This window comes from Poeciliopsis prolifica, unplaced genomic scaffold (genome assembly GCF_027474105.1).
Source record: "Poeciliopsis prolifica strain line A6 unplaced genomic scaffold, Auburn_PproV2 SCAFFOLD010, whole genome shotgun sequence".
NCBI lineage: Eukaryota > Metazoa > Chordata > Actinopteri > Cyprinodontiformes > Poeciliidae > Poeciliopsis > Poeciliopsis prolifica.
The window spans coordinates 6984087-6996628 of NW_026562385.1; the positions used below are offsets into that span (position 1 = coordinate 6984087).

At 36.6% G+C, this 12542-nt stretch overlaps 1 protein-coding gene across 2 annotated transcripts; it reads right to left on the bottom strand.

The window, feature by feature from the left end:
• Positions 1–2600: 2600 nt before the first annotated feature.
• Positions 2601–10365, bottom strand: pecam1a (platelet and endothelial cell adhesion molecule 1a). Of its 2 annotated transcripts, none has more exons than XM_055036271.1 (15): positions 10217–10365; positions 10075–10098; positions 8554–8847; positions 7950–8246; positions 7600–7860; positions 7197–7475; positions 6465–6764; positions 6105–6383; positions 5880–6012; positions 5161–5225; positions 5001–5054; positions 4816–4908; positions 4667–4723; positions 4088–4110; positions 2601–2939 (listed from the first exon to the last, which is right to left on the bottom strand). In XM_055036271.1, exons 1-15 carry the CDS (start codon positions 10269–10271, stop codon positions 2772–2774), a joined length of 2382 nt encoding a protein of 793 aa, XP_054892246.1. In that variant the 5' UTR covers positions 10272–10365; the 3' UTR covers positions 2601–2771. The 2 variants fall into 2 exon arrangements, with proteins under 2 accessions (XP_054892246.1, XP_054892245.1); XM_055036270.1 differs by having other exon boundaries at positions 2601–2942.
• Between the last annotated feature and the right edge of the window lie 2177 nt (positions 10366–12542).

Here is a 12542-nt window from a genome sequence, read left to right on the forward strand (position 1 = left end):
ATCCAGACGCTCTGCAGCACTTAGTTAGAACTAACAAAACGTTTTAAGCTTGTTTGAAAGGTCTAATGTACATCAAAGAGTCAAACAAAACTACCAATGCTCTTTTATGCAGTAAAGAACGTTTTATCTAGAAAAGTATTTGCTTCCTTACTGATTTAAAGACTTAGATAATCCTAAAACTTTAGGCAAAGATGATGTGCATAAATGAAAGGGCAGGAAATTTAAGATGATTTTAATTGTTAAGGGAAAAAAGTTATCTAAATAATCCTGGTGAAAATAATTGTTCCAGAAACCTTTTAATTGCTTTCTCAACAGATTCTTTTTTCATTAACGTTTTGATTCTTGACTAAAACATTTGGGAGTGACAGAAAAGCCAATTTTCGTAATTATTCAAGTCGGTTTTAATGTATAAATGCTGGACTGAAAACATTATTTCTACATGCTTAGTGTACATACAGCTTGAAATATATGGCTGGTTAATTTGTTTGGCTGGTGATGTTTTAGAGCTTTTTCTGTCTTCAGTTTATTTAAGCAAAAATTAACTTGAGGAGGTTATTTAAACTTTGCTGAGCTAAGCTACGATGCAGTGACTTAAATGAAGAGCAAATACGCTCTGCTAGTCCATGTACAGCCAGGCTTATGACTATTGCACTTTTGTATTTTAAAATTATTAAGCTGTTAGTAAAATTGCAAACAGGAAACATCCTTAAATACTCAATTGAGAAATGGATCACAAAAAGGTGAAATGTACCATAGATTGTTGCTAAATCACCATATTTAGCAACATATACAGTCAATTATGAATACTTCGCTACAAAGCTGGAACAAACAAATCTTTTGGGATAGACGTTTTCCTTTCTAGGTAGCACAAATATAATTCCACGTAACTTCATTTTAGCCTTTAAATTCTGCCAGAAATCCTCATGGGATCTTCTGATCCAGTGGGATTGACCTGAATCTTGTTGGCTTTGGCCTGGATGAGTGTTATGTCATTTAGTTTATGCTTAGATAATGGAAAACGAAACTGATCCCCTGATAAAGTGGTTGTAGCGACAGACCTAATTATATTAAAGATGATCACAGCCAGAAGATATAGTTTCCACTCAAGAACTGCCTCTAGCATGTCCTCTAGTGGTGTGAATGATCATTGCAGAATCTCAGTCAAGGTTTCTTCTGTTTTCCTGTTTCAGATCATGACTAAAAAAATATCAATATCAGACAATGACAACAGGAGAAAATGCAAAGGCAGATTTCAAATGATAATTTCTTTTATTAAGTGAAATAAATTTGTCAAACTTAAAGTGGCTGTGTGTAAAACTACAATTTCCCCCCTTATTAAGTTATGAATTAACTGGTAATCAGTCACATTTTTTATTCAATCTAGCCGGCCACACCCAAACATAATATGTGCCTGAACTATAGAATCAAGAACCCATTTAAATAGAACTTGTCTTCCAAGAAGTACGGTAAACAACACATTATGCAAACTCATTTAAGGACATTTAAGAGCAGATGACAATTAAATTTGGTGATATTTATCAATCTAAACTGTAAGAGTCACCATACAACAAATGGAGAAAATCCTGAAAATAGTTGACCACACAAGTTTCTCCAAAGACTCGAGAAGGGATCAAAACATTTTGAAACGACACCTAAATCAATGCAGGCATCAGTAGGCTCAGGATTCAACAGTAAGAAAGAGACTTCATTAGAAAGGTTCAAGGCCAAATCAACAGCTGATCAAAATAAACACAAAGGCCATCTCTTCTCATGTTTCCTAAAAACATCTTGTTGATCCCAGAGACCTTATTAAAAAGTACAGCATGTCCCGCTACATTTGGCATACAATTCAGACAAGTTTTCAGAAACCAACGTCACGAGCCATCCACTGCAAGTTAAAAAATAAAAAGATTAAATCCAATATGGCAGACAGATGAAAAAACATGCTGAACAACCCAGCCCCTCCTTCTACTGGAGAGGACTCTTGCGAGTAAAAAAAAGAATATTGTGACAACTAAGCCCTAAAAACTAATACTCCTGATGTATTTTCCGAATAACAACATTGTATTCAGAGAAAATCACAATTCATGAAGTAGAAAAAATATCAGAGAAAAACTTTGCTTCTTTTCTTTTTTTTTTTAACCAAATCTTTTTTCCCACCTTTTTGTTTTATGTCTTAAGAAAATCAAAAAACACTTTGAAAAAACATTCTGACATAAAGAATCATAATTCATGCATGAAAGGGTTAAAAGGCTTCTTCCAAGAAGAATAAACCAAAATTTCTTTGCATGACGATGACAATCATGTGATCATCTGTTGTTGCCGCAAAGGATGACACAACCAGGTTTCAGGATGTAGTCTGGATAGTTTTTGTTAAGAAATAAAATTACCATTTAAAAACAACAAGTTATCCCCTGCTGATATTATATATTTGGATGATCTGAAGCAGTTTGCATGTGAAAGAAAATCTAAAATGGTAGAAAATGTGAGCGATAAATACATTTTCAAAGCCCCCCACTTAATAGTCTCATTTAAGTTTTAATCTTTGTGGTTCAAAGAGACACTTGCTGTTTCTCCCTGACTAAAAACAAAACATGACACTTTATAGCAAAACATTTTATTCACGTGATTAAAAAAAAGGAACCTTTTAACATAATTCAGCAATAATACAAGAATACAATTGTGCAATGTAAAAGGTTTCAGCTTCTTTTAGTAAAAAACCCCAAAACATCAGCTGCAATATCATGATGGGTGAAAAGAGGAACAAGTCATCAACAGTCAGGCGCAGGGTCACAGGTTCCTTCCTCCGGGTCACCAGTGTGAACATCAGTGTTATTTTCAGAATCAGTTATGTTTTCACGATTCAGGCTCTGATCGACGACCTGACAGTTGTCAGGTTGGTGATTTCCGTCATGATTCAGCTGTGCATATTCCACTGGCTTCTGTAGAAACGCAACACTCAGATTAAGAAGAGTGAAAATAAAAGAAAATCTCAGAGTTAAAGATTCTTAAACGAATCATGTTTGACAGTGATCAGAAACAAGTCAACAAACAGCGCTAAATAACAGCAATAAGAACAGATGAAAATTGTTAAATTCCTTGCTAAGGATTAGAAGACTGATGGTGCAATACCAAGATGAGTGTTGTAAAAAGATGAATGAAAAAAGTCCTAAATAATGAATTTTTTTTGTCCTGTAACTCTTCTGAACTCTTTTAGCAGAGAGAAAAGACTTTGAAAAGAGGAATGTAAAGATAAGCTTGGAGGAAATGAGCTTGCGGAAATGTGAGGAACAATGCATCTTCCAGCGTTAAACAAAGGAGCATGCTTTGGCTTTTGTGGCAATCAGAAGTTTAAATTACATATCACTGTTAGTGAAGTAAAATATATCCAATTAAATGCCAGAGAACCGAAAGAAGACATATATTTGCACGTTTTTGTGGTATAAAAAACTACTTCAAACTAAATTTGACATATCTATAACTGGTGTTTTTCAATCAAAAACATGTTGAAGAGAAAAAATACTAGAATTTTAAAAATTGCAATAAATCATTTCGTCTTGGCTTCACATCTGTTATCAGTTACAGAGATTCTGATTGATCCGAATTTAAGTTCACCTGACGCCTTATATTATCAGAAGATGATTCAATGAAATATTAATTTAAGGGCATAAATACTCACACAGCCAAGTTATTGCAGATTTATTTTTTTGTGGGGGGTGGGGGAGGGGTATTTTTCCTTCTAACATATGTTTATTTGTGAAGAATACATTGTCCCATACAAAATGTGAGTAAAATTTAGACATGACTTATCACAGCCTCATCTTTCGACACTTCCGAAGACCACCAATTTGTCATTTGAAATTTTAGTTTAATAACTTTTCTTTCTCTCAGATTGTCTAACATAGCTGAAAATTACTGCAAAGACTCTGGATCAAAAATAATAAAATAAATAAATAAATAAATAAATAATAAAAAATAATAATGTTAAATAATAATAATAATAATAATAATAATATAATAATAATAATAATAAATGTTATGCATGTGATTGCGTGTGCATGCTTGACTAAAACCAAATGTCACTTACACCATCAGGCACCTCTGGGGCACCTGCAAAACAAAGCCAAAGGACATTCTCAGGAAACAAAGGCAGAAGGACATGGAGGAGGACTTACTCCATACTTTCCACAAGAAGTGCAGTGGTTCCAGGAAACAAGGAGCTTCTCAGGATGATTTAAAATGCATTGTTACCATTTACACAGCTTTCAAACACAGGCAGGTTTTATGGTGCACAGAAATAGTGTTTCCACTTTAATTTCAGAAAAAGACATTGATTCTGCAAAACAACCCCATTACTAGACAATGGGCAGCAGTAGTCTCCTTGCCATTGAACAATTAAATGGTTGGTCACTAAATTTGAATGAGAGCACAAACTGTTTGTGTGCATTGCTTGAACAGGAAGTTCTCTCTGACGAAAGCAGGAAGTGGCCACCTGGAGACTGAGCCTACTGTTTTTAATGGGTCATTCTTTCACTAACAATGAAATGTCCACAGTCTCGGTTGATCCTGTTTCCTGTTTTGTTTCTCTCTCTCTCCCTAATGTCAACAATTTTTCTGTTCACTGATTTGCTAAGGATTTCACTAAAGCGAGCGATGACTGTCATACCTTGCTGGGAGTTGCGGACTTCGCTGTAGATGTTGTCTGTGCCCTGCTTAGCAGGAGCTAACATGAAACAAAATATCAAACTTTTAAAAGAATATTGTTGTATAAATTTACATTTGTGCTTTTCGTTTCTCATGGATGCAATCTCTCACCTTTGGCTGGGTCTGCGTCTTTTATTTGAACCTCAGTATATTCAGGTTCAGACTTTTTTTCTGGCAACATGCTGCTGTTCTGGTCGTCCGACTCTGCACAACAGTTTGGTCAAAGTTAATTTTCCCTAAAATGGCATTCTCAATTCCACATGCTTAGATGACAGCCGTTGACGCCTCATACCCACCAGAACCTGAGACCTGGTCACTCCAAACACTTTTTCCCATCATGGATGGGGTGGCTGCACAGGGTAGACAAAAACATCAGCAGTGTTAATTAATAAAACCTTCTTGTCACTCCAGCATACTGCATTCCTCTGCATTGCTTTGATGGATGACCAATGTTACCATTTGCATCAATGACCTCAGCTTGTGTGAGACTCAGTCGCTCTACTTTGGTGCTGACTGACTTCCTGGGGTTGGGTTGAGACAAAGCACAATGAACAGAGGGTGTTTTAGACATGTAATGACCTTAGAGAGCATATTTTAGCAGAGCTCAGTGCAACAAAACATTCAAATCTTAATAGTACTAACATGAATAAAAGCAGATCAGAACTGTGACAAACTTCTCTATCACATTTTGGAGAGAGGGCTTCTTGAAATAGTAAGCGCTCTACCATTTATTAATGACAAGGCGTTGACTGAAGCTGAAGAGTCAAAATTATGTCCCTTCTCATTGGAGCATAAGCAATGGTAATGTGAGCATAATAACCAAAAATCATATACTAAGTAGGTGAACCGGGTGGTTTCTCCTAAATGCAAAGAAGTAGTTACTTCATATTCTTGGCTTAAAGGGAATGAAATTTCCAAGTTGTTTTCTTTTCCATAGTGTAACAGATTGATATCTGAACCAGGTGTTTCTTATATAACGCTTCTCAGTTGTATTTTCACTTGCCTTGTACCTGCATGGTTTCATTCTTTTAAGACTTTCTTACACAGTTCTCAGTTTTGAACAAGGAAATATAAGTTATAACTATTGAGAGTCAGAAGTCCACAAATAAATGCAGAAATAATGACTTATTCAAAGAGGTGATCTTTGAATAAGTCCATGAGCAATTACTACTTACACTGACAAGTTAGCCATTCTTTTCCTCTTAAAATGAAAAAGCCGTGTTTTTAAGGCAATCACAAGGAAGAGGATGAGGAGAAGTACAAGGCAAAAGACAATGATAAGTGCTTTCTTCCACCCTGCCATTTTCACTGTGGAAGACATTTGTTTTCATAATCAATTACTGAAAGACACTTCATTCATAATTAAAAGAATTTGCACACCGTGCTAACTTGTAACCCACCTTCGATTGTAACAGATTCACTCCATTTGGATTCATTAGCTGGGTTTGTGCTTGAGCAATAGTATTTCCCAGAGTGTTTTTTATTGGCGCTAGATATATTATGGTATTCTTCTAGTTTATTGGTTGAGAGGGAAGCCAGCGCTCCATTGGACTCTTGGTGGTACCATGTGAAGTTGATGGGTCGACTGCCTGTCTGTACAGAGCAGACGAGTTTTATACTTTGTCCCTCAGTGATGTCCTGGCTGGGATGAATGATCAGCTCTGGTTTTGAGATGGGCTCTGAGGAACAGAACTTGAGTTAGAAATACACATGAACAGTTTGAAAAAGCAACATTTATAATATTGCTGCACACAACTTACCAATGATATTGGTTGACTTCAGTAGATGCTGCCCTGAAGCTGCTTTAGAAGCTGTACGTGGATTATTGCTCGCATGGCATAGAAATGTTTTTAAATCGGAGCTCTTGTAAATTGGAAGTATGTCAAAGGTAGCCCGGTCCTCAGATCTGCTCACCTCCCTGCTCATCTTCATCCCATTATTTGTAAAAAGAGTGTATTTGATGGGAAAAGTGCCTGTATGACTGTGACAGATCAGTTGAAATCTCTTGCCTAAAAAGATTTTGCCCCCTACCACACTCAGCTCAGGATCTGAAACAGGGACTGGGAAGAACAACAAGACAAAGGAAAAAATGAAAGACAGTTCGTTAAATGTTTGAATAAAACTTTGTTTGCACTATTTATTCATCTGGTAGTGGCCAAAATACTTTATCAGTTTAATAGATTAAAGCTTGCTGACCAGTTTTTGTAAATTTTCACATGATACTTTGACAATTTATATTTGGTAATAAATTCTAAATCTTTCCCATCTTTTCTTCACCATAATTTTTAGCTATTCTAAAGCGCAGATTCTCTGTTGGATTAAAGTTAGCCCTCTGGATGGGCAACTCCAAAATTTTAATGTCAAAGAAAAATTTAGTTAAAATTAAAACCTTTACTTTAAATTTAAATCCGCCAAAAATTTGGGGCATTGAAAGATTTTTAGTATGTGAGAATGGTTGAATTGATTAAAACTGCATATAGCAGACGACTTACCTTTAGCGTTAACAATAACTGCTTCGCTCTCCTTATGAAAATTGATTGAAATACGAGTGCCCTCAACTTTACAGGAGTAGTTTCCATTACTATTAGGGCGTGCATCATCAACATATGTGGCTGAACTGGTTAATTCCGTGCCATCTTTGTAGAGGCGGTATTTCAAAGTGTTACCAATCATCTCAGGAAAAAAAACCTTTACTGAACAGTTAAGTCTGAATCGTTCTCCTTCAAACAGATCCACGGGCTCCAAATACAGGCGGGGCTTTGAAAATACCTCTGATGGATAAAGAGAACAAAATTCATGCACAATATAGAAATTGTCATTGTATATAGTTTAGTTGCAACAACAATTTTCCTGGTGCTACATCAGGCATTTAGTAAAGAGGACACTTTGACTTGCCTTTGACTTTGATGGTTTTATAATTTTCTTTTTGGACGTTTCTCCACTCTGCCTTGCAAACAAGCTCTCCAGAGTCTGTGGGTTTGGGACTATATCGATGAATGAGCGTTTTACCCGTGGTTCTTTTGAGAATAGTCCGGTCCTTTACAAGGAATATTTCAATGTCTTCTAAATGAATCTGTACTTTACAGGTCACCTCTACTATATCTGGTTCATATATATCGTTGGGTAATATCGTCATCTCTGGGATGATATTGAGCTCTGTGAAGCATAAATTAAGAACGTAAGGCACACTTACTTTCTCTTTAAGCGTTCATGTCTAGTGGAAAACAACCACTTCATATAAATACCTTGGACTTTCACTTGAATCTCATTGCTGATGTTAGAGCTTGTGGGACCTGAGATCAAACTGATCTCGTAGTCACAGGACAGAAAACAGTCCCCTATGTGGCTCAGTGTCAGAGTGGTTTCTAGAAAGTTACTGGTGCTTTGTTGCTTCTTTATCCGCTGAGGTTGTCCATATCGAAATGTTTTGTAAAAGTTGAAGGTAAGAGCTCCTTTCTCGTCTGGAGCACTGCAGGTGACTTTGAACGCCTCACTTTCATAGGGTGTTGAATTATTAAGATGAAGAATGGGGGTTTGTAGGCCTGAAAGGAGGAAGCCCACAGAGACAGTGAAAACATCTTGAAACATACACACAGAGCTTGCAAAAGTCACACAGAGTAAATTTTTAAAAATACATTTGATCACTAAAAGCTTTTGCATCTTTCATAAAGATTAGCAAAAGACTACCATTAAGTAGTGGATGATTGTCAAAAGGAATTAATCCCTCAAAACAGAAATGTTCACAGAATTAATAAGAGTTGCAGAAGCCATAAAATTAGGCTATATGCAGATGATGTGTCGCTTTACCTCAAAAATGTACAGCCCCAGTGTAGTGTTGTGTAAACACACCTTTGACATCAAGCGTCTTGGTGTTGCTGAGCCTGTTCTTGTTCTTCACAGAGACTTGGCACTGGTAATTTCCTGAGTTGACTGCCCTGGCTGGGTTGATCTCATAGTAAGTCGAGTCTTTTGTGGTGTTGGCTGTGTGGATTTCAACACCATCCCGCATAAACTTGAAAAGGTATTCCAGATAAGAAATGTTGCTGGAACTGACGCGTGCGTCGCAACAAATCATCACCTTGGTTCCACTCTGAACATTGTCTTTAGGCAGGATTGAGAGACCAACAGTATCTATAATGAATGCTGTGGATCCCGTAGAGGAGCACAGAGGCAAGAAAACAACAGCAGAGATAAACAGTCAGAAACAAGAAGGAAAAATGACTGATGCAACAAACAACAAGTGGAAGGAAGGAAACAGTGTTTGGTCCCATGTCTCCCTGAGGAGTGCAGCTCCCAGCATCCACTTTTTTTCAGCAACTGAGTTTCTACAGAAATAAGCTGTCTCATAATGTGTTCTTCTTTTTAATCCCAACACCCTCTTCCCCTTTTGCAGGAAAAACCAAACCAAAGCATGCTTGCAGAGCATAACTTTATAACACGGCCACCACAGTTAATGATACAAGGTAAAGAGACCAATATCAGGCTTGTTCAGGTCTCAGACCCTTGTCTAATCAGAGAAGTCCTTGTTTTGTCAGAAATGGGTTGGTGTAGTTTTACGTGTTAAAACTATTATTTTAACACATAAATATAGTTGGACAGTCTACTATTAGTTACTGAAGTAATATTCTACATTGGTTAGAGATAACGTTAAGCATAAGTAGGTTAGCATCATAATTAAGCTCAGCAAAAACAAAGTAAACAAATATCTTGAAAACTATATGGCTGAAATCCTTTTCAGGGAATTTAAGTTTCCTGAAGGCGGTTAGCCTAATTTCAGAACAAACTTGATAAAAGAGCAAGCCTAACTATGCCCTAGAAATATTTTGAAGACATTAATATATTAATCTCTGACATATTTTCTCTTTCATTATTGTAGCCTGTAGTAAATTGAAATAATTTTGGTGTTTCTAACTAACTTAAAGCAATCAAAGTTTGGTCTGATTTAACTTCAGACTGTGAGGAAAAAGATTTTAAGGCCAGGCCTAAAAACAATTCTGCTGTAAATTTTACAACTCCCTTTAATGAAGCTCCTTCTTCTCCTAAAGTGAAATAATGTTTGACACATTTTTTCTTTATTTTTCTTTGTAAATCTATTTAAGAAAGCTGTTGCTTGTGTTTTTTAATGCACGCCCAAGACTTCATACAAAGAACTTCGGGAAGGAAGAGGGTGTGACGGAGATTTACTAAGAAAACTAAATGTTAAGAAAAGCTTTGACAAGATCAAATGTGAACAAATTTAGTTCTTCAAATAATTTTTGTTCTGTGTAATTTAAGTTGATGTGAAAGATTTTTGAAATCTCCTACTTAATAGTTTGGATGGTTTTAAAATACCATAAAAACACTTTTTAAACACAAAAAAGCATTACTTACATGACTCTCCTCTGGCAAACTTCACTGTATTAGGTAAAAGGGGAAACGAGAGGAAGGAGAACAGAAAAGTGAGAATCCAGGGATTTCATTTAAATTATGCATTATTCGTTATCCATAAAGAAACTCAGCAGTGGATTCTTACAGATAAGGAGGAGGCTGGAGAGAAGCAGCAGCAGTCCAGGGGGTCTGGAGCCCATCCCGAGTGAAGGTGGTTCGCCTCTGTGAGATCAAAATTCAACTCCTGTGAGCAGAAGAAGAGGTAGAGGGACACTGGAAGGGACGGAGGAGGACCTTGCAGTGGGAGAAGTGGAGTGCGTCAAAGACGAAGACTGTGTGTGGGGGCGTTGGCACTACAGGCGTGTGGTTTGTCTTATCAGCGTTGACTGCCCAGAAGCGTACGCTGCTTCCTCAGGAACCCAGCATTACTTTGCTGTTTTCTTTAGTTGTGAAGGGAGGAGAGAACAAAAAGATGAACCCGCCAACCCGCTGAACTCATATCCTACTCGGTTTTGTCTCGGCACAGGAGGCTTGTGATGAGGAAATAGATAAATTTCCCTTAAAGTGAAACGCTGAGTCAATCAAGAACAAATCAAAATGCATTTTAATTATTATTTTATTAAACAAAAAAAAAAGAGCAATGACTCAAACTCTGGGCTTTGCTGTAACCATGAACAGTTCAAACCGAGTTCAGAAAAAACAATCTAAAAGTAACCTCCCATATATGCTACCAGCATAGAGGGTGCTTTACGAATAAAATCGATAGATTGATTGAAATAAAACAAAGTTTTGTCATAACCCTTGTTTCCTGGAGAAACAACAGCTGAAATACAAGTTGTGTCATAGTGGATAATGCTGGTATAACAATAGACCAGCTTGTACCAAACATTTTTTAATGTTATATATTGTAGAGTCTGCAAACTAACCTTAGACCTGTCAAGCAACATGAGGAAGCGTGTAAAAAATAATAAGAAAAACAAACAAACAAACAAACAAACAACAAACAAACAAACAAACAAACAACAAACAAACAAACAACAAACAAACAAACAAACAAACAAACAAACAAACAGCGTGTTTTCATTCTACAGGTTCTGTGGATACTGGGAGGAAAAGTTTCAAATTATACTGGAGGGACTATATAGCCTTTCTGGCCTGAAGGATTGAGCTGGAGAGAAAAGCCAAACAAAAGGATGTTTAGGTTTCCCTCCAGGTCCTGTTGCTCCAGCGACCTGACATCGGTCAAGCAGAAGAACGGATGGAGAAGAACGGATGGAGAAATAGAAGAACGGATGGAGAAATGTTTAATCAATAACAATCAATCACTCCCAGGCAAACAAAATTAGGTGAATGGAGTCTAAAGTAAGTAAAATAAATTATGAAATTGAGAATATTTGAGACATTTTCAAGAGGAAATATGTATGACTTTTGATATCAGTCCTCTGGAGAGTAAATTAACCCTGGCAAATCAAAAAACTGTTGATCTGGTTAGAGGTTGTTGTGAACGCCAAAGGATTTGTTAGAAATCTGTTCAGAAATCAAGTTTATAATATTTACAGTATGCCTATGTGTTTCTGTGCCTTAAAAAAACTCCAAAATGCCTGGTGGAAACATAGAATCTGATGCAGGGTTTTGTTTTCCCATTATAGACTCTAATAAGGATGACTATAAGGAAATCCTGATTAATAAGAAAAACTTACAGCTTACGTTTTTAGTTCCCCATTGCACAACTAAACTGATCGACAGCGACTGCTCAGCAAAGAATACAAACATGTTTAAAGGGAACAAAGTTAATGAGAGCATTTTTTCAACTTCTTGACACTTGCTGCAACACTTTCATAAAGACCGCCTCATCCTAAGATTGCTATGTTACAGCGTGCGTTTCTATTATCCTTTATACATACCATTGATCTTTTATAGAAGTTAATTTAAAAAAAAGTGCTGTTTTTTTTTTTTTTTTTTTTTACGTTTTTGTATCTTAAAAAAATGAATACAGGTACTGTCACATGTGCCAGTATTCGTGGAGTTCACACATTTAAATTTCCTCCTCTGTTGTTGTCAGACATTGGTAGCTTGCATGGTAACTCCAATAGCACACACACGGAGTGATTCAGCTACATTCCTGTTTTCTGTTTTATCCCACAGCGGCTCTGCAATTGTTTGAACCAATTACTTGTCCTATTAAAGAAAAACATATTTTATTAAACACCTCTTGAATCAGTGCATCATTTGGTAGTTGCATCTTTCCCTGGAAGCTGCTGCAGTCTATGAGTCTATAAGTTGGTGCCGTAAAACAAAACTGTCATCTCAAAGTCTCAAACCCAGCTCTGACCCAGCGAGATCTAAAAACAGTAAACCCAGATATTCATACATTTGCAAGAAAAAACAGAGACTGGTTACATTTTTTTTTCTACCATTCCTCACATGTTGCTGAAGCCATATACTTGCACACAAAGCCACTACTGGACACT